Source organism: Alosa sapidissima, chromosome 2, assembly GCF_018492685.1.
Source record: "Alosa sapidissima isolate fAloSap1 chromosome 2, fAloSap1.pri, whole genome shotgun sequence".
Taxonomy (NCBI): domain Eukaryota; kingdom Metazoa; phylum Chordata; class Actinopteri; order Clupeiformes; family Clupeidae; genus Alosa; species Alosa sapidissima.
The window spans coordinates 36,260,332-36,283,575 of NC_055958.1; the positions used below are offsets into that span (position 1 = coordinate 36,260,332).

General features: G+C 41.8%; 2 protein-coding genes across 6 annotated transcripts in view; both read right to left on the bottom strand.

Annotated features, from left to right (window-relative positions):
* Window positions 1-12: 12 nt before the first annotated feature.
* nr1i2 (nuclear receptor subfamily 1, group I, member 2) lies at window positions 13-20,561 on the bottom strand. 5 transcript variants are annotated; one of them, XM_042081915.1, is made up of 11 exons: window positions 19,591-20,561; window positions 17,408-17,480; window positions 14,041-14,219; window positions 7,091-7,221; window positions 6,357-6,526; window positions 5,779-6,056; window positions 5,071-5,216; window positions 1,747-1,863; window positions 1,357-1,462; window positions 1,067-1,120; window positions 13-826 (listed from the first exon to the last, which is right to left on the bottom strand). In XM_042081915.1, the coding sequence occupies exons 2-11, from the start codon at window positions 17,420-17,422 to the stop codon at window positions 685-687; spliced, it is 1,338 nt and encodes a 445-aa protein (XP_041937849.1). In that variant the 5' UTR covers window positions 17,423-17,480; window positions 19,591-20,561; the 3' UTR covers window positions 13-684. The 5 variants fall into 5 exon arrangements, with proteins under 5 accessions (XP_041937849.1, XP_041937857.1, XP_041937829.1 ...); XM_042081923.1 differs by lacking the exon at window positions 17,408-17,480; XM_042081895.1 differs by lacking the exon at window positions 19,591-20,561 and having other exon boundaries at window positions 14,041-14,223; window positions 17,407-17,480.
* A 119-nt stretch (window positions 20,562-20,680) lies between these two features.
* Window positions 20,681-23,244, bottom strand: part of cfap91 (cilia and flagella associated protein 91) — a 30,693-nt gene continuing 28,129 nt past the window's right edge. Inside the window, exon 17 of the mRNA XM_042081882.1 lies at window positions 20,681-21,095. Coding sequence (XP_041937816.1) covers window positions 20,773-21,095 — 323 coding nt within the window. The 3' untranslated portion in view covers window positions 20,681-20,772. The remainder of the gene's footprint in view (window positions 21,096-23,244) is intronic.

Below are 23,244 nucleotides of genomic sequence, written 5' to 3' on the forward strand. Positions count from 1 at the left end.
CCTCCGCTGCGCATCGGGGTTCTGTTCTCCCTGTCGGGACTTATTTTCTGATAATTACCGGCGGACAATACATTATCCCTTACATAGCATATACTGTAGGGTTTGAGCTTATTCAATTCAATCCCATGATGTCTGGATTGTCTCATTATTAAGGACACCTGTAAGGAACATGTATACAGAATGTCATGAGGCTTCAGGGTTTTGTTTCATTTTTGTTCCCAGTGCCTTAATCCTCCATATTCAAAAATATTACTTATGTTGATGACAACCTCCAATAGTACTTTATGTGATCCCTTTAGATTCCATAGCAGCATTGGATTGGTATTTGTGTGTGTGTGTGTGTGTGTATGTGTGTGTGTGTGTGTGTGTGTGTGTGTCATGTCCATTGTTTGCTCCAGAGTCAAGCACTTGTGTCACCTCATCTCTGAGCAAGGACAGGACACACTTAAAGAATTGTTGAGGTAAAATGTCAATGTTCAGTTGAGGTTTGGTTCAATGTCTACATGAGGCAGCCAGGCCATTCCAAACGAGAAAAAAAATGAAAATCTCCATCTCAGATTTGTACAGTGTGTGTGTGTGTGTGTATGTGAAAATGTGAGAGAGAAAGTTCCAGTGTCCTCCATACACCATAACAGCTGTCATTTATCTTAGCTAGCTGTCTGAAGCGGCTAGCCGTTGCCATAGTTAGCTGTCTTGGCTGACCACCTCCAGGATGAGTGGTGACAACTCTGGCTGGATGTCCTGAATCTGCATCACCTGCTTGCTGTACTCCTCATTCATCGTCCGCATCTCCGTCAGGCACGCCATAATCTTGGGGAACAGCAGGCTGGTGCACAACAGTATGGGGAAGATAGGGAGAGTTTAGCAACAGTCAATTTGTTTAATCGTTTCAATTACATTTAGTTGTAGGGACATGGATTTTGTCTAAATTTGAATACATCTCTGCAACATTATTTAGGAGAACCTCACCAACCTCATTACCACCTAACAGTTTCCGTTTAATCAGCCTAAATGTATTGCAGCATATCCTAAATATATCATATTATGTCACATCAAAAGCACTGACTTGCAATGTTCCCCTTTTGTTTCTTCCATGGATGCTTGTGGGACAGTTGCAGTACTATAAGAAGTTAATGGAAATGGCAGGTGTGTTTTTTTTGTCCTTTAAATGACCATATAACATGGAAATGAATTTAAAGATATTAGTACTAGTTGTTTACAAAAACACGCTTCAGAAAGTGGCTAGTTGTTACACTAAAGATGTGTACGGCTACTCCAAAATGTGCTGCTATACTTATTATTTATGCCGTTGTGGCAGTTGATCTTTGGGATGGTTATTTAATTTCAGAAACATACTGTTTATCACTGTCCGTCCTCTTGGACTCGATGTACGCCAGCAGGGTGACGGCCAGGTTCTCCTGGTGACAGCTGATGACATCACTGCTTGTGACCCCAGGGCGGTCTGTCCAACCAAAGCACACGGATGAAAATGAAAAGGTCTTGAGCTATGGGGAGATGTATGCCTATAGGTCTATGGGGAGATGTATGCCTATAGGTCTTTGCCATACAATTGTATGCTTTGTAGGGACTTCAGGTTATCTGGGAAGAGGAGGATGGGGGAGGGGGGTTCTAGGGAGAGGAGAATGGGGTGTATGTGTGTGTGGGGGGGTATTTCCAGGGGAGGGGAGGAAGGGTTATGGGGGAGTATCTAGGGAGAGGAGGATGGCATATGGGGGGGGGGGGTACCTGGGGAGAAGAGGGAGATGGCCTGCATTAGTGTGTACTCCACATCATGCAGCTCAAGGCCCCGCAGTGTGTAGTGGAACTTCATCAGAGGGTCCAGCAGGTGGGGCTGGAAACCCGCTACATAGAGACAGGGAGAGAGGGAGAGAGAGGGAGAGAGGGAGGGGGGGACATGATATAAATCATCCATGGCATGACTACAATTCAATTAATTACACGATAGCTGTATACATAGACAAGTCGCTTTTTAAAGTCTCTTTGGACAAAAGCGTCTGCTAAGAACCATAAACATTTTGGTCAACTGATTGCTATTGCTCTATGTGATATGTAATGAAGGACAACATATGGGATGTGTTTCTGTACTCCTGGAGGCATCAGCACAGAGCGTCCTCCAAACCCCTTGTGTTTATACCCGTTGCTATGGAGAGCTTTCTCTGGGCCTAATGATGGGCCTATGCCTTCAATTAGGTGGCTGATAAGCTCAGGAAGTCTCCAATGAGTTTAAAGGGGAATTAAGAGGGGGCTTGGCAGCTGACGGCTGTGGTCTCCCATGACAACGTCCTATAGACATCTACTATCCTCCAATGAAAAGAGAGAACAAGTGGAGCTCATTCTGACCATAGCATCCTCACTGTCTAATTAACCCCTCCACCCCCTCCCTTCTCTCTCACACACTGTCTTTCTCCCTTTTTGGGTCACAGGATCACTTGTAATCAAAGACATAAAAAGAGATCAAAAGCAAAGTGGAGCAAAGGGAGAGAAAAGGAAACAAATCAAGTGCACTTAAAGAGAGCACAGCACATCCAGTCCCTGACAGACAGGTAATTACCATGACACCGCTGGCCTACTGATCTGGAGATCATATTGTGAAGCTTCTGCTGTTTTAAAATGGACCTCTCTCTCTCACACACACACACACACACACACTAATCTCACCCTCGCTTTCTCTGTCTTCTCATTCCACAGCGGCGTGACATAAACAGGCTCTTCCCACACAACAGCTGTGCTTGTTATTACAACAACAACAACTATAAGCCCTGTCCTCCTTCCTATTGACCTTTTGTCAGGGAGTGACAGGGGAGGAACCAATCAGCGAAGCCTTTTCTGACAGTGTGAGTGACCTGCACTGTCTCAAAGGATACTTGCTTTTCGACCAAGCGCTCATGTTCCAGGAAGTCCACACGGTAGTAAAAAGAATCTACCAAAATGAAGGCCCTTGAAAGGTAGTAGAAGGGAACAAACGCAATTTGACTTAAATTTTTCATCACCACCTCAATATATAATGAGTTTCCATGTTTTGCTTAATATTTGTAACGTCATCTAGCCTAATTAAGAAATATATATACGGTGCTAACAGGACCTGAGTCGGAGTAGCTCGCAATGACGTAGAAGTAAACTGTGTGGAGTTCCGTGGTTGATAACCTATCAGCGACGCCAACAACATTTTCGCCTTTTTGCCTCAGTTGATATTAAAGGGATGCAAACTGCACTTTTCGGCACCCCCTGCTTTTGTCAGTTTGGGCCAGGGGGTCAAGAGCGTGCAGATCAGCTTCGACATGTTAACATACGCCATTTTCAAGTATGGCGCCGCGTGGAGAAGCTCCGTGCACGAAAGTCCGTGTTGGGCACGATCTCTCATGCGCGTACATGTTGGTGGGCGGGTACCTATCTGGCGGCTACAGCCAAACGTTATTCAGTGCGTATTTTTTGAGGAGCCTATGAGAAGATGTGTATATTATGGTTATTTATGCATCATATGACAAATAAAGACAATTGTATTGATCTTGTTTTGTTGTTGTTTGTCCCGAACAAAAATAGCCTAAACATGATTAAAGACAATAAATTTACATAACAACGGCATAAAGCCATTGTCTTGTTATACACCAGGGTCTCCAACACGTTGCTCTCAAGCTACCCATCACTAGCCGCACCCTTTTGAGCTTGCCAGAGGCTGAAGTAGTAGGCTACTACATTTAAACACAATTGTTGCTGCGAGGCATTTCAGCCTACGAATTTAATAAAAAGTAAACCATGCATAATTAAAAAATAACTCAATTTAGGCTACTTGGCTACGCAATAAGGTTTCCATTAGAGCACAGCCCACGTTCAATGAATGAGTGAAAGGGACTGCCTTGTCTCGCAATAAACAGCTGGAAATTCCAACACTTTTTCAACTACACGAAACTTAGTGATCATCAAATACCCCCTAGATTTAAGTGCCCATCAGTCTTAACATTGAACTATATAATAAAACAGTCCAAAAGTGTCCCATACCAAACCGAAAATCGTCTGCTTTTGATAGCCTGGGGCCTCATTTATAAAGCGTCCTTATGCACAGATTTGATCTTAGACCATGCGTACGCTCAAATCCATGCCAACGCTCAGATTTATAAAAACCTGACCAACGATTTATCTCTATGATTCCTGCATATACCCTGTGTTCGTTCGCGTGCACAAGTTACCTCCACTCAGAACAAAATCTTGTTCTGATTTCCTGCCTGTGTGGAAAACTTAAGAACATCCATATACGCAGAAGGAAGAGTGTGATTTAGTAGTGAGTATGGATTCACGACATATCGGCAACCGATATATTATAGGCCGATAAGTGAAAAAATGAAAATAGTATTATTGCTCCGATAACAGAATTTCGGCCGGTAATTTGCTCCGATATTTTTTAAGCCCTAATTTCCAAACTATGTAAGGCCTGTCTGGCTACACTGACCTTGGTTGGCTACTTCTTCCTCAAAATAATGTCAGCGGTGTATCCAGTGGTTTAAGTGATATTTGGCAGGTGGGGGAACCCTAAAATCCAGTGTCGTTGCAACAGGGAAAAATGACTCACCATTGGAAAACATATTGAGTATTGTGGTGTACTAATACTTTTTGGACAAGAATTGCTAGCTTCTTGGTCACCTTTCTTGGTCACTTCTTGGTACACGCGAAAAATGAACTCACCATTTATTTTAACAATATCATGGCGCTCGTTGGTATGAAAGAATATATTTATTATTCATTTATCTGAGGTGGCGGAACTGCGTTCCTCCCCGTCCCACCCACTTTAACCCCTGGGTGTAGCCCCATGTTTTAGAGCGAATTGCCTTCTTGTACTGGTGTGTCTGCACTTTACCATGCTAGTTGGAAGAAAAATAAACAAACTCCCTGTAGGGTAGCCTTGGTAGATACATCTAACTTGTATTATTGTACACTTGGGTTTTGTAATATTATATGTTAACCATTCGTTCAGTTTGTACTGTACTCAGGTCATCATAAGTGATCAAGACCTTCGGGGCAAATCCCCTTCACTTCTGTTGGAGGAAGAGAGCTCACCCCGATAGGCATCGTCCATGCAGTAGTGGAGGCTGCCGCACTCCCAGATCCCGGTCTTGTTATTGAAGAGCATGTTGAAGCGGATCTGCACCATCTCAAACATGGCTCCTTTGAGTAGCGAGATCTGGTCTTCCATCGTCAGACCCCTGTTGTCAGAAGTAGACAGACATATACACACACACACACACACACACACACACACACACACACACACACACACAAACACAAACACAAACACAAACACAAACACAGAACACAGACACAGAGACATACACACACACACACACACACACACACACACACACACACACACACACACACACACACACACACACACACTGAGACTGTGTCCGAGCTCAGACTAGGGACAAGAAGTAACTCAGTGGTTCACGTGAAACATTACTGAATCTTCTTCAGTGTTAAATCTAAATGATTTACTAGCTACTTCTCTCAACATGCTCCGCTGCTATTGGCTAAAAAACACAGAAGAGTAGATGTTTGACTTAAATGGAAGAAAGTGACATGTAAGAGATGCATGTCAAACTAAATGTAAACAGAAATCACACAGAAGAAAGAAACAAAATTCTAACACAGATGGGCCTGCAGGGTACCAACAGGCCCAGTCAAGGCAGAAACCTGACAAGTGGTCCTGAAACACATTGATGTCATGGAATGAAACTCTAAATGTTCAAGATAAAGACAACAGACCTGAAGGCGGTTATGATCTTGGCGTAGTTGATGACGTTCTGGATCATGTACGTGCTGAGGTCATTGACGTGCGACAGCGAGGTGAAGACCGGTTTCTTACACTTCTCATCTGGCGCCTGCCCAGCATCGCACGTCACGGAGCTTGAAGATGAAGATGAGGATGAGGAGCCTGGGCCTTCGGAGCTAAAGCCGCAGTCACTCCCTCCTAATGGCATTGAGTAGGACGTAGAGCCCTGCTGTGTTTGGTTGCTGACTGAGGCTGTACACCTATCTAGGGGCTAAGAAAGAAAACAAATCTGACATTTTAGGTCCTATTCAACATGGATCAGTGTCGGTTTACCTTCTTTCCTGTTAATTCATGTGTATAACTTTAGAGATCAGTCATATGCAAACATTGTACTCATAGTTGTTGTGTTTCATTACGGCCATACACACATTTTATATGGTATACTCATTACATAAAGACTTCACGCAATACATACATAACACATGCATACATATATTGTTATGTAAGTATTATATGTAGTTTATGTATGTATACATGTATACTGTCATAAAGCAGAGAGATGGTGACTGACGCGGAACTGGTGGAAGTGGGAGCAGGTCCGGTCGAAGGTCTGCTCGTGAGCTGCGGTCAGTTCCTGAATGAGCTTCTCCTGCTGGGGCGACAGCAGTATGGGCTCGGCCATCAGCCTCTTCCTCTTGATATTCCAGCGCCGCTCCTCCACCGCCTGGTCCGACATGATCACTGCAGACCATGGGGTAGCAGCGTCAGGGGTCAGACATGACAGCGGAGCAACAACCGAGCTCATACACGGACTTGGCTTCCTAAATTGACCCTTCGCTAAGTCCCGCCCCCCCTTAGTTACTGTTGCTAGGGCCTTGCGATCGGTCAATTAGCCGTCTAAGTTAGCAGTCTTGGCGGGCACCACAAATGAGTTCACCTCTACAACACATGTGGTTAGGGAATAGCGTTAGTAATCACACTCAATCAGCGTATAATTCACAGTGCAATTGACAGTGAGTGAGACAGAATGGCAGTGTGATTGAGACAGACTGCAACAGAATGGCAAGAGATGTAGTGAGACCTACTGATATTTTGATAGGGACGCTGTGAGACAGATTGATAGCGTGATGGAGACACAGTAGCGAGTTGGAGACACAGTGAGACAGTCTGATAGCGTGATGGAGACACAGTGAAACAGATTGACAGCGTGATGGGGACACAGTGAGACAGTCTGATAGTGTGATGGGGACACAGTGAGACAGTCTGATAGCGTTGTGGAGATGCAGTCTGATAGTGGTCACTCACTGTCCTTCTTCATGCCAATGGAGAGACACTTCTGCAGGCGACAGGCCTGGCACTGCCGCCGGTTGCTCTTGGTGATGACACAATTCTTCTGGAAAGGGCAGCAGAAGGTCGCTGGCCTCTTCATAGCCCGTCTGAAGAGAGGAAAAAGAGGGGGAGGAGGAGGAGGAGAAAGGGGAGGGAGAGGAGGAGTGAGGAAGAGAGAGGGAGAGGAGGTGTGATGATAATGATGATGAGGTGGAGGAAGAAGAGGGGTGAGGGGGAGGAGGAGGAGCGACACAAGAGGGACACTCCATCAAATGTTCATCTGATCTTAAAGAAACACTGCATGCAAACATTTGCCACTTCCTGAGTTATATTTTTATAGGCTACTTTTGATATACATTTACATATTTATTTTCATGATATGCGCAAGGCGCAAATTCAATGTGCTGTACACCATCAGAGAATGGAGAATAACAAGCAATGATGTAAAGCATGGAGGACAGACGTACATAAAGTTATAAAACACATCATAAAAGTCATAAAATACACTATTACAATTCATAAAACACTAAAAATAAATAAATAAAACCATAAATAAATACATTTGATCAGCTTAGGATATAGGCCAAGTGAAGGCCAGATAACCTGTTGTTCCCACTAGCGGTCCACTATGTACAGTACAGAGCACCTTCTGAAAATGCGAAGCTTTCACAGCTTGGTGTAGGCAAGCGTGGCAAACGGCACCATTGTACACAGCAGTAGGATTTTATTAGTGCCAGGTTTTTTCCACGCCTTTAGCATACTAGTTCAAAGGCCAAAGACACAAAACCCTTTACAGCTGCTTTAATGGCCATGAACTAAGGAACATCCACTAACAACAAGTGTCTATGGAGAACTAAGCTAATGCTTCAAGGCAAAAACAATATGAATACTAACTAGATGTACCGCAGAGCAGTACAAAATATGACCACCGCCCAGTCCAGCACATTTTTTCCACAAAAATAAGTCACGCTGAAAGGCATATATGACTCTAACTGTCTCACTGAATTGCATTATGCACACTCAATTCTCACTGGTATCTGCTAGACAACAAGTACCAAAACATGATTAGTTCATAGATTTCACATGTAAAATACATTTTATACAACCCCACCCCCATCTTGCCTGTTCATAATTCAGAGAAATTCTCGAATTGTGTGCATGTGTGTGTGTGTGTGTGTGTGTGTGTGTGTGTGTGTGTGTGTGTGTGTGTGTGTGTGTGTGCGGGCATGTGCTTGTGTGTTTGCCTGTGTATGTGCCTGTGTGTGTGCATGTGCATGCATGCGTACATATGTCTACTGTGTGATGTGTCATACGTATAATTACTGTGAATGTATGTGTGTGCGTGTGTTTCTGTTTATGTACATGTGTGCATATGGAATGGGTTAACATGACCCCTGGAGGCAAACATACGCAAAAAATTGGTCATCCTAGGCCCTACGGTTCTCAAGATATTCACAGAAAACACTGTTGGTGTACGGTCACTAAATGTACATATAAATTAATTTATTGTATGGCCCCCCATGAACGAAAGTCCACGAAACTTGGCATGCATTCGGAAGGTGTCATAATGATCCTACACTTATAATTTCGTGCAGTTTTGACCATGTTAGGTCAAACGCGATTACAACACCTCATTTTTACTTTTTTGTTTTTAACTAGGTGGCGCTATACATGAAATGAGTGGTTATGGAATGGGTTGACATGGCCTCTTAAGATCAACATACAAAAAAAGGTGGTCCTCCTAAACCCTACGGTTTTCGAGATATTCACAGAAAACTGTGTCTGCCCTACCCTCCTTTCGGGGGGTCCAGTCCAGCGGGGGGCTACAGATCAAAACGAAAAATGATGATTCCATGCTATCCATGTGGGGCTACATGCCCACCAAGTTCCGTGTACCCCAGTCTTTCAGTGTCCCGGGAATCCTTGACGGAAAATTGGCCATGCGAAAAAAAAAAAAAAAATCTGACTAAACCTGTGGGTCCATTTACAACAAAGCACTATAGTGTATGAAATGAAGAATTCCTTATTGGTAAGACCAAAACAAAGCTCTGTTCATCTGAGGTTGAGAATGCCTGAGGCTTGAGGAGCACTGAATAAAGACCAAAGGAATAATTTATTGTTACATGCTCCAGAACAGATGAAACCATGATCAAATGAATTCAATTGAATCATCTAATTTTTTTTAAACTGTTAGACCGATAAAACAAACGGCATGTAAACACACACTTGGGTTTAAAAAAAAAAGAAAACTTGCATATGAGGTTCAATAATAATAGCCAGGAGGAGAAACCTATGGGTGATTGCATTGGGTAATGTATTTTAGTTGTGGAGTGCAAATTAAAACGTGACATGCAACAGGGGGCGTGTAGAGTGATAGTCGTAGGCCTTATTATGCGTGGGTCTTTAGATGCAGCAGGTGTGTGATTTCTAGAGAAGCAAACGGCTTTGCATGGAGAAAACATCAAGCTACAGAGCTCCCACAAAATCAACACGAAGATGAACTTTGAAGTGTAAACAAGTGCAGTGAGATGGCTGCCCTTTAAGTTCAAACAACCACTATGTATTTGCAGCTTAATCCAAAATAAACAAAACTACCACAGTAAGGCTGCTCATTATCATTTACCCGCATTCCTGTTTCACTTTCAGCTTGTGACTTCGTAGCCATGGCAATACTAGCAATATGTTTCGGCAAAATGTATCAGTGGTTTTACAAACACACATGAATGTATCAATTTCACCACTCTATCTCCATTTTTGAGAAGCGTTAGCCAAATTTAAAGCCAACATGTGCTTCTAACCATCACCCAAAAATGAATGATATAAACTGATGTGCCTAATGGCTAAAGCAAAGATACCCATGTGATAATGCTTAAGTTTTTAGTTATGTTTAAGCCAATCCATATAGTGAACAGGCACACTGAGGCACTACTGAGATTCACTACTGGCATCCTTTGGTCAACCTGACCCCTTTGAGGGCACACTGAGGCACTACTTCACTTGTTCGTACTTGTCCATGCACATCAACTCCACTGTGATGTCACCATGTCCAGCTAGTTCTAAGTTCGGATGTCCTGTAAAAGCAGAACATGGCGATCACTGCTGCCCCCAGAACAGTAGGTTAGAACCGTACATGTACAAGAGCGAAGGGAAACCAGGCACTAGCACACATGCAAGCTATTTCTGTTCTCTTCCTGGTCTACAACACCACACACAATCCATATAGTGAACAGGCACACTGAGGCACTACTGAGATTCACTACTGGCATCCTTTGGTCAACCTGACCCCTTTGAGGAAAGTTCATGATAGCTCCCAAGCTATTTCTGTTCTATTCCTGGTCTACAACACCACACACTGATTGGATCTCCCCTGCTGGTATCACTGCCCTAATCATCGACACATCAAACAACACTGACCTTTCTATGTTATTCATAATTCACTAGACTCATGGAATAATGGAACATCCGTTATATTAAGCCGGAATAAAATGCTCATATGCTCATATTTCCAAATGGTCTGAATTTGGCCCAGATCTGCCCTTGATATGTTTAATATATTGTTGTCCAATCAGCTTTTGGGTTCAGTTGGCATGTTGAGAAAACAGTGTGGTGAGGACACAGCTTTGAAACAAAAGCACCCTTGTCAATAGCTGTTGCTGTGGTAACAAACTAATTGTAAAGAAACCAAAATATGACCCAAAAACACAAAGGCCAAGGCAAAACAGTCTCTACTGATTGAGTCAGAAAGATAATGATGCTCATGACACACACACACACACACACACACACACACACACACACACACACACACACACAAACACACACCAGAAACACACAGTGTGACTGGCAGTGTTGCGAATTAACTCTACGATTAACTAATTACCGGTAGCAAACTTAGCAATGGGTTGTTTGCACTCAAATCCAAAGCCAAATAGGACAGGCAATTTGCTATTCTGTTACACTCCCTAGCCAACTGATACTGTACCCTTTTCATGTAACGTAATATCATCTTCAGTCAGTTCAGCGCTAATGAAGTCACATTCCGGTCCTATTCAGTGAGCATCTGGTGGTCCTGGCTAGTCGGGTGAACCCAGATGAATATGTGAGAGCAGTATGTACAACTGCATTTAAAACCTCTGTTTACAAGAAAGATGTGTTTTTTTGTAGCCTACTTCCAAAAAAACTTGGTAAGAGTCTTTTTGGAAGAGTACCAATTAAAATTCAGACCAATTCTGAATCTCCATTAGGTTATGACAGGACACTCAGTTTTTTTTTTCAACCCATTTTGTTGTGATCTCAAATGAACAGATCCCAGCTTCACAAATAAATACTCCTCTGCTTGGATAAGAAGCAGAGTGTAAAGATGTCTTAACATTGGAACATATTCACACAAACCATGTTTACATGGACAGTTTTTTTGTCATTCCGATTAAACTATTCCGATCCAATCAGGTGGTCTCAAGCGCTTTAGAATCTTTGATCGTAATAGCCCTTGTTGCTTACTTTTCCTTGAGAAGATAAGATCAGTCAATCCGAATTACTGTATACATGGGTGTTCATTCGGAATAGGAGTGGACTACACCACCTCTTTCAAAATGATCAAATCAGGAATGTTCATTCCGATTGAGATGTTTATATGACAATTTTTATTCTGATTGAGCCATTATTCCATTTCCAATCGGAACAGAAGTGTTCATTTCTAAAACTGATAGTTGATTCCGGTCCTTGATTGTGATTGGCTGAATCATGTTCGATGCCGTTGTAAAATCCAGCATAAACATACACCTTGACCGCATTTCGTTCTATATTACTGCGTAACCATACCTTAATACAAAAGTTAAAGTAGCTGCGTCTCGACGTTGCTTGGCAACCATTCAGATAGAGGAAATATATTTCTTGGCGGAAGAATGATTATCTAGAAATAACTTGTTATATGTCTAGTTGCTAGAGATAGATAGATAGATAGATAAATACTTTATTGATCCCCAGGGGAAATTCAAGGTCTCAGCAGCATACAGACAACACATACACATTCTTTAACAGCAGAAAAAGTAATTAAAGTATATAATATAAAAACACAACAAAGCAATAAGGACAGTAGAAGATAAAGAATATACTAAATATACTAAAATACAAATTATACTAACTAACACTTAATCTAAATCAATTCTAAAAACAGTATCCACATAGTGGTGATTAATCAATCAGAGGCGCTTGCAATGACTGAGGCAGGGACTGAGCCTGTAATTCTCTGTGCATAGTAAGGTAAGGTAAGGTGCTCTGTATGAGTGAGTGTCATGGTGATAGTGCAATGGTGATAGTGGTCATGGTGAGTGCAAATGAGTAAGTCCAACAGTGCAACAATGCAGAATTAAAGTCTATATATCTATATATTTAACTATTTTAAGAAAAGGAATAAGTGTGGCCACAGTTCGGCTGTGGCATGGAGGGAGGGGTTATGCATATGTGCTAATGTGCTAATATAGCACGCAAACAGTGAGGCAGAAAGACAGTGGTAAGAGTGTCTAGTGGACAGACAGTATCCAAACATGGAGGGGGTGAAGAGGCAGACAGACTATGCAGAGAAGTCTATCTCTCCTCTTCCCTTAGGTGAAGCATTGAACAGTTCAATGGCCCTGGGGACAAATGACTTCCTCAGTCTGTCTGTTGTGCAAGGCAGTGAGCGAAGTCTCCAGCTGATGTACCTTTACCTGCTGTACCTTTACTTTTGAAACTTTGCCAGGTATTTATAGACCCTTTCAACAATAAAAACAAAAACAATGCTTGAACGTTCTATTTGGGCCCCAATCTACTTCCTCTGCATTAAGATAACAAATGGAATGTTCAAAAGGAAGTCTTGTGGGGCCAACTATGATGCTGATAATGGAACTCTCTTGAAAGGGTCCATAGTAACAGTTTTAGAAAAGCAATAAGCCACTCGAGTCCGTAGGTTACACTGATTCTACAACAGCTAAGGGGGGTTTTAGGCACTCCGCTAACGCGTCATGCCTAACAACGCCCCTTAGCTGTTGTAGAATCAGTGTAACCTGCGGCCTCTCAGGGCTTATTGCTTAAGTAAACGTGGCTACAGATAGGAAAAAGGAAATTAATATTCTATTCAGGATTCAGGAAGGAGAACCCCACCATTGATGACAATTGCTGTCATGGTAACTGGGGAACATTATCAGTCAATGGTCTGTCAAACAATTACTGTATTGCACTAATGCTACTGTGATAAGTGCTAATGCTTCTCATGTATAGTAAGGTCATTATTACAAATATAACAAAATGGTCTTGTATCAACCTGAAGGACTATACTTTGCCATGATGACTGGCATGTTGTGTATTGTCTGTACCAAAGAAATCATAAAAGAACAAACTGAAAATTAAAATGAACAAAACACACACACACACACACACACACACACACACACACACACACACAATGTTGTTCCTCTTATTAATTAGCAGTTAATCATCAGCATAGCCTGCAGTGTTACCTGGGTGACACATTCGTAAGTACAATGGCGCATGATTTATTTTCTGAGTTGACCTGATGCCACGAACACACTCTCACCCTTCGGTCATTCATAAATTGGCATGAATTGAATGTAAAATTTACATTGTATGTGTTTACAATGGACTAATTTGAAATGTACAGCTGCTTTTCTGGCATTGCATACAGTATGACTGTATATATTACCTATATATAGATTGCTGGATTGCTGGCACATGCACACTTAAACACACACAAACACACACATACACAAATACCATAAGAAAGTCCTCACAAACTGACAATTAACACATTGCAACATTACATGTGCATGGAAGTGTATGTTTGCTTGTGTCCATTTGTAAACATATGTGTTTGTGTTTGTGTGTGTGTGTGTGTGTGTACGCATGTGTATGCGTCCATGTATTCTCACCTAAAGAAGCCCTTGCAGCCTTCGCAGGTCATGGCATTGAAGTGGTAGCCATTGGCCTGGTCCCCACACACCTGGCATATTTTCGACTCCTCGTCTTCTTCCTCCTCGTCCTCTTCCTCCTCAGAGGTCTTCGCCTGAAGCTGCTCTTCTTCCTCACTCATCTCGACCCCCCTGAAGAGCTGAAAAGAATCGCACAGAGACCCAAAATTAGTAGAAGAACATTTGAGAGACATAAGCTGTCTATGAGCAGTGCAAATCTTACATCTTTTAGCCCATAATCCATAAAAAAAAATAGCTGTGTTATGTTTATATTTTTGTTGCATGTACAAATACCTGTTTCTAGGTACATACAAATAAAAACAAGAACGAATATAAGAACGTATTGCGTGTTGGTTGACAAATGAATCAAGAATCTAAGTGATATGTTTACTGTATCAAGTGGCACAAGAGAAGTCTAAACAGTTTTCTGATTGTTATCAGTTATCAGTATCAGCTTTTGATCCTGATAAATGTTGTTGTTAAATTACAATACTTCACAAGGTCGAGGAGTGAAGTGGTACAGAAAGGGGAAAAAGAAGCATACATATTCAAACACACATCTACTAGAATCAAAAGGAATGAACTTATAAGTTAACAAAAATATGCACACTAGTGTGTGCTATACAAAAATGTAATAAAAATGTTTCAGCCAAGCGGTCCTCTCTTTAGGTGTTCAAGATGGGTTTGCTCATAATCAAACACAAACACAACATATGTGACTTACACTAATATAATTATGAATATGAATATAACCTACTCATTAAAAACATTACACACATTTTCTGCCACTTATATAACATATAATACACACTTAAAGGCCAATATTACCCTCAACAACCCAACCTGATTACTCCACAATCAACTCTCCCTGATTACTCCCTTTCCCACTTTTTTCAGGTAACATTGTAATGCAATTCATAAGTCATAACAGCACACCTGAAAATGGTCTGCTTTCCATACACAGTGCACCCTATGATAATTAAGAGACATGACTTATCTGAACATGAGTTGAAATGCCAAGCTTTACCCTGTCATCACCCTAAATTCACCCGTCTGGGTAGACTATGTCTGCATTCAAACTGACTCTGCATGACATCTTGTGAATATAACAAATCCCTGGTGGGGGCAGAGCACAAGACACAAAAGCACTACCAGGATGAAAGTAAGAGCAAACCTTTGACGCAGGATTTTAGTCAATGCAAAGACCCTCAGACACAAGACACAAAGACGGAAAGACCCTTAATGAAATTAAGGAATACTTTTGATCAAAAAGATCTAAACTGGTTAAGATAATCAGTTCAGAGTGGCTACAGCATTCACAAGACCTACACAAGACCTACATCAATGACCTGCCTCCAGTTAGCAAAGTACAGCCAATTACCTATGGAATTGCTGTAGAACAGTGATACATTCAGTTATGTGACGACTTTCTGTGTGTGTGTGTATGTGTGTGTGTGTGTGTGTGTGTGTGTGTGTGTGTGTGTGTGTATGTGTGTGTGTGTGTGTGTGTGTGTGTGCGTGTGTTGTAAAGTAGGTGAGCATTAGATAACATACCTATGTGCGTTCTGCTTGAGTTGTAGCATCTGACTTGTAGCCGACTCTCTCTACACTCTATCCTCACACGTTACTATGGTAGCCATTAGAGACTGCTGGCAAGTACCACCTCCATCTCCCACCCCCACCAACACACACACACACACACACACACACACACACACACACACACACACACACACACTTACACACACACTGATGCTGTCACCACGCTAGCAAGGTTAGCCAAGTGATTCTTTGACTGGCTGGTGCTTATAACTGCTGAGTGCTGTTAAAACAACCCTATCATGTGTAGCTTCTTCTTTCTCTGTGAGGGGGAGAGGGCACAGTGACACTGGTTGGAGAGTGATGAAGGAGTGCCACATGAACACACACACATGCACGCACGCACGCACACACAGATAAATCACATTGCAGTTCTTTGGAGAGGAAAGGAATTGACTGTATCTGACATTTCAGCACTGACAATGAGCCACCAACTCCTGCGCATATCCTAAGACTGACATTAAACATGTTTACTTGCTGTTAATGGCCGTGTGCCTCCTATGAAATCCTGTTCTTGAGTTTTCCACATTCACACACCCACTCACATTACTGATCAGTGACACACAATGAATCACTGATAGGGCTAAAATACTTTCCGGCCAATATCTGATCTGGTTCTTTTACATACAATATAAATGGACAACATGTCTACATTTGCTAACAAAATATCTTATTAAAGCACATTTAACATTGCTACGCTAACTGCATTTAAAATGAGCTTAACGTTATAATATGGACTGTTAAATGTAACATTATGAGCTTAATCAGTAAAAAAAAGTAGCCTGGCTAAAATTGCGCGCGTAAGGCAGCATGGGGACAGGGACACTTTCTCTTGTAGAACTGTGCCAATTATATTAGGACATCGGATGACGTCAAAGAACAGTGCTATACTATTAGTCTCCACCTGGACATATTATTTCATTGTTAAACTTATTCAGCTTTAGCATCTTAAGTAGACAGAGATAGATTCCTTTGATCCCAAAGGAAATGTAGGTAGGTATCCATTTAACATCAATTCTGTTGATGTTCAAACAAAACAGAGAGCTACAGTAGCTCACCCCTCCCTCCCGTGCAACTGAAACTCTTCTGAACGTGCATCTCGTTGGTGACTGGCTGGAACAGTTTGTCATGTTTCATGGTCCAGGCTGAACTACACTGTTTTTGTTGCCATTTTTGGAGTCTGAGCTGTCCACAGAGACCACATTTTTTAGTGTATTCAGGGGACAGGCAGCTAGCGGATGGTGAGGTGGTGTTTTCTGTATGTGACAAAAACTTTTTTAGCTTAGAAACCCCATAACATGACTTAGTATGACCCTTAATATGACCCAGTTAAATAGGCCTACACAAAATAGGATTTTATGGTTTCACACAACAGAAATGAGCTCTATAATCATGTTACTGCACGTCTATGAACACACATAGATTATTAAAAACTAAATACAACAAGGTCCTACATATATACATGGAGGTTGCTACATAAACTAGAGTATATTTTTGAGAAAATGTGAAATATGGTGAAAGATATGTCACCAGCAGTTAAAGGGCATGTAGGTGGCAAGTGAATAATTGTAAAGATTGGTGTCAATCAATGAGAAACTGCATGATTTTCCATCTGCGGCTTCAAAAGATGGGCAGTTGGATTGGACTGGCCAATCTGGTCTGTGATTAGTCTCCCCAGCAATCCACAATAATAATAATAATAATAATAATAATAAATGTGAAAGCTTACAGACTGGTAGGGCATCTACAGGTGTCCATGGTCTTAATCCATCCTCCTCATATAGAGCCCGCTCTGCCTCTTTCTGTACAGAATATACAGTACTGTATGTGTCCTCTGAATCTGAGCAGTCAAGTTGGTCATCAAGCTGCAGTCCCAGGTATCTTTAGCCTATAGTGCCTGGCCAGCTCTGCACCAATCCCCAGACTGGTTACAGAAGAGTGTCTCCAACCTACGGTGATACTATTTAATACTTCTTCAGCATATTAAACTGCAGTTGGCTTAGCTGTGACCATGCAAATAAATCAGCCACCAGGCTGCATGCCATTTCCCCTCCTGTCCACCCCTCATACACCCCACAGTGGCAATGTCCTCTCTACCAGTGGCATGTCCACAAGCTGTACTCGAAAGTCTAAAGTATATTAGCTGAAGAGAACAGGGAAATTTAACGTTACAACTCTGCAAGGTTTTGTGGTTTTCCTGTGCTGCTAACCCTGTGTCCCTCTACGTGTCAGTGAGGTCAGTGTCACATCCTGACCCGCTTTCCTGTCAAGAGGGGCTGTATGGCAAAATATAAATATGTATATGTATCAAATGTTTATAAAAGGCATTGGTAACATGATTATAAATTAATCACTGTACCACCTCTCTTGTCAGGGTAAGAGTAGTAGGTCTGGTGGGGGAGAAAGGCATTTTCTATACAAGGGTTTCCCTAGGAGCAGGGTGGCTACAGTATAAACAGAGATAACAATATCAATACAGCTGTTCTCAACGCCTCTCTGTCAACATTCACCATTCAAATGCATGGGAATCTCAAGCGCCTGACGATGACATAGTTATTGTTAGAGAATGCAGTGTAGATTGAACACAATCTCTTTTCATTTAAATAAAAAAACAAACCAAATATCTTCATTGTTGAATTAGCAGAGAGGACGAAAGAACGTCAACACCAGTTGTGTGGCTTTTGAACAACCCAAAAGCAGCTAAACCGCTAGATCATGTGGTCCATCACTAGCTCATGGTATTATTATTCCACTTTCCCCCCCTTTCGCCTAGTGTCTGTTTGGATCTGATTAACCACACAATTGTTGTCAATGTAATTTAGGACAGAAAGCGATGGTGGCGACTATAAGACACAAGACAAAGAGAAGAGAAAAAAAGAGAGTGAGCAAAAAGGATATACAGGGATAGAGAAAGAAGAGAGAGATGAAGATAGAGAGAGTGTTGGGAGTGTGAGATAGAGGAAAAGAGATTTAGCCAGTTGAGAACCTGACTAACTCGTGCAGGGAAATAAATACATTTTAATGTGGGTCGGGCTCGTCAGGCTAGTCTTTTCCCCCAATGCATGAAATGCATAGGGTCCACATATTTGTCAGGGCCCAAATGTCGAGAACTCACCAGTGTGAATGACCTAATGCCTAGTTTGGAATGCCAGCGACAATCATGCCAGTTCTGACAGACTGGTTAATCTAGTTTGACGTGAAAGAGGCCTCAGCAGGCCAAACTTTCTCAATAGTAAACCCCTCTAGAAATGATTACCAGGGTTGTTGTTTATGATCTTGATTGCTGTCCGACATGACGCGCACACGCGTTCCACAAAAAGTTACAATGTGCAGTCTAACCTACTTAATTTTTACTGTGTCACAGTTTCGATCACTAAACAGAGGGTTAGCGCTACAGTAAATACGTCTTATCTGCATCCGTGTTGAACTTTTGCACTTTAGTCAGTTTCACTAACTTAACTATAGACGCAAAGGGTGTCGCGTTCAACATTAAAGCATAATACGCAATATCCCCTCCAAACGTAGGCTACACTTTGACATTCCTGAATAGATTTTTGTAATAACAATTAACTGGCAACATTAGACTACATAACTACTTAATTGCGTTCTGTTTATTCTTTTATTTATGTAAAGCACTTTTGAAACTTTGTTTAGAAAAGCGCTCTATAAATAAAGATTACTATTATGAGTGCATGGCTCGAATTTTGAAGCAAGCAACGTAGGCTGCAAGTAGGCTGGCTAGAATATTCGGAACGAAGAGAACCATGCAAGTATGCACTGTCAATAATAACAATCACCCACCTTGTCACCAACACAGGTAAGCATTAGTCAGCCGTAGCCAACTCGTGTCTTCACAGACAGGTAAACAATCTCCTTGTAGGCTACAATAACATACAATGACAGGATACTCACAAATACCACATTGCTTGATTAATACGCATAATCATCCACATTCACGATGGCAGCTGTCCTTAAAACATGCCTATGAGTTATGTTTCTCTTTCACTGCGTCGACATATCTTAACCAGGCGACGAAAAAACAAAGGCGCAAAGTTGTCAGGCAGGCAATGTGTAAACCAGTCCTCACTTCCTGGTTACAGCAGTAGGGGAAACTACGGCTGGTACGAGAATGCAATCTGAAACATGAACAGATTGCAAGCCGCACATAGGTACTTGGAAAATTACAGAGCGTTGGTTGCGCGAGGGAACCGCATGCTGTCGGTAGGCTACAATAACGAGAAGAAAAGTACGATCCGTTTGGTATTTCTGAAATGATAAATGAGTTTTTTTTTGTTTTTTTTTCTGTCAAATATATGAGATAAAAACAAAACTTGAATTGCTTTCCTGCAGTTACAAATACAAAATGTTGAAACACTGGAGAAATCTCACTGTCTGGACTCTGGACTGGACAGGTCAGCAGGTATATGCCCACTGAGAAGCCAACACAATCTGTGGTGGAGGACTACAACTAGCTGATAATAATACAATAATAGAACATGTTCACAATGTTGGTGTGTGGGTCATATACATTACACTATCTGGTTGCACATAAGCACATAAGTCTGTAGCTACCTCTAAGGTGGCGAGGCATACTGCACAATCTGTCCCTCTGTCCAGCTGGGTCTATAAGCATAAACCTTTACACGTCTCAACAAATACAGTATCCGCATATTAATTAATTTTATAGGTACTATAATTTTATGTTATTTTGTTGGTTACTTTTGGAAAGAGCTCTGGCTTAATGAAACATACTGTAGTTAAGGGAGTAGTTTTGAATCATCAAAACCCAAAAGATCTTTATTTGCTCTAAGACATATTCAAGCCAAATTTCTCCAAAAGGTTCCCTTGTCGAACAGTGCTTTGCATGGTCCTGCAAGACCTGTTGGATTATGAAATGTGGACCAGACATTGAAAAGCTTTACGGTTTTAATAATCACCACAATCCTATCCCATGCTTGTCATAAAACTACCCATTATCTGTTGAGTCAACACATAATATGTATTTTTCTTTTACCAAAGAATATGCTCTTGCCATTTTATTGTCATTCTTAAAAAGGATTACAAATTTGGCCACCCAAAAATGATCATGACTCCTCAGGCCTCGGCTTCCTGTTTTGCCTCATCATGACTGGCAGTCTCCTCAGCATCATGCCCTTCCTCTAACACGTTGTCTGTATGATCGTGGGAGGGGTCTGCCAGTGCTGTGGTTGCCAGAGTAGCGTTGCTGGCGGTTAGGGCGGTGGAGGGGACGGACAAAGTCCCGTCCACCTGGATGACCATGTCCCGCAGGAGATGCTGGGAGGCGCGGTCCGAGGGGGAGAGGGGCCTCAGGGGTCCAGTTGGAGCCGCGGAGCCCTCAGCGCCCCTGTGGATGATGGAGTGGGCGGCCTGCAGGTGCCGACGCTGACTCTGCCTCACTACGGAGAGAACAAGACAGCGAGAGATTAGAGGGAGGGAGGGAGAGAGGGAACAAGACAGAGAAAGATATATATAGAGACAGAGATCTATGTTTGCCATGTTTTCTGTATATAAACACTATATAAATGGTCTGCTTTGGCAATGCAAAAAAAAATATTTGTATGCAATGGCTATTCCAAAATATTTGTCATATAATACCAGGAAATTGAATGAAATTGTATTGTCAACCTATTCAATAATTGTTACGCTGGGGTCTTGAACCTGGGTCTCCAGAATGGTAGCCCTGGAACAATCCCCTGAACTACCAGGAACTGAGTGTGACTCAATTGCGAAGCAGCAGAAACTTTAGTTCAAAGTTTATTCCACAAAAACAGGCAAAGTCCCAAAAAGCTCAGAAAATCGTGTACAAAAATCCAAAACAAAAAATACAGTTCTAATTTCTTCCAACAAAACAGAGAATACAGGCAGAGTAATCCAAGGGGTAATCCGAAGTCAGGGTCAAACAGACAGGCTGAGTTAGCAACCAAGAGAAGAGCAATCCAAGAAAGGCAAACAGATCCACAGGGTAATCCAAAGGAGAAACAAGGTAGCAACAGTCCAGGGTCAAAAAAACAGGCAAAGCAGTCACAATACAGGTCTCAGCAGGAAAAACCACAAGGTTACTCACATACGGTTCAGTGAAGACTCAACAAAGACAGAGTGAAAAGACCAGCTTAAGTACTGTGAGGGAATTCAGGGCTCTACACTAACATTTTTTTTCAGGAGCACTTGTGCGCCCAAGTTAAAATATTTAGGAGCACAGACAAAAATTTGGGCGCACAGTCGGTTCTGTACTTAACTTACACATAATCTAACATTATACTGCAGCTAACAGTTAAACATGCCAGTGCACCAATTGCGAATATTAAGAATGACTGACAACATTTAGGCTACAGGAAACAGGATTTTAAAGATCAGTGCATACTTTATTTTCAGTCTGTTCTATTTTCCTACATTTTGTTAATGTAAAATAATATAATATATTGCCATATTTGCATTTAGTCTGTATATCAAGTATCCTGCCAAATGTAGGCAAATTTATTTATTTGTGAATCCATCTGTAGCTAATCCAAATATGCCCATGGTGACCTATATGACTGCATACTGCCTAATACTACTACTAAAACAGTCCATTTTCTCTTCCACAAAACCCAACATAGGCTAATCAAGGATATATGTTTTATACTTTTAGTTTTTATTTGAAATATCTGCATTGATGGGGGCAGTAGGCAAACGTTAGGCCTACTTTCGTTTTGCACTTCAGCTTGTATTCGGTGTAAACAAACAAGCATGCGTGGAAGCCTGGAGTTGTCAGTAGCGTTTTACCTTTGAATAAAATGGGAGTATTACTGCTAACGTTGATGGGAGGTGTAGTTTTTATGCTGCATTCGCGACGTGATTCTATGGTTTGCACCAGTAATGTTTCTCGATGTTGCGGTGTATTTTGTAGACAAACATTGACATGGTTAGAAGTCATTCGCACCAGTGCGGCTAAATATTTTTTTGCACTCGCACGGCATCATTTTTACTCGCATGTGCGAGTGAAATGGGCGCACTGTAGAGCCCTGGAATTGGCTAAACAAGTCACATGGCTGATAAACAGAGAACAGGTGGGTCAGTTAACAGGTAATTAAGCAGGAAAATCACAGCAAAGGAATCACAAGATTTGGTGACCTCTAGAGGTAAACAGAAAAAAGTCCATAATCGTAACAATAATAAAGGGGAAAGTGTGAGAGGTGGGAAAGGAAGAAAGAAAGAGAGACAAAGAAATACAAAATGAAGCGGCCAGGTTAAGAGGGGCAGAGAGGGCAGGTGGGAGACAAGGAGGAAGAGAAGGGGAGACCTACTGAAGGATTTCTTCACAATGATTTCAAAGGAGCTGAAGTGCACCAGCATGGAGGCTGACAGATGATGTGTGGAACACTGGCCGAACCGCTTAACTGATTAGGCCCTTTCTCTCCGTGATAACCACGATAACCATAACCAATGATAACCATAGTGGCATAATACTACCGATTGCTAAGCATTTGCTACTACCGGTATACAACATTCCAGTTACAATTGTGTGATCCTGTTTGTCAGATTTCACAGCCTTCAGTACTTTCAGTG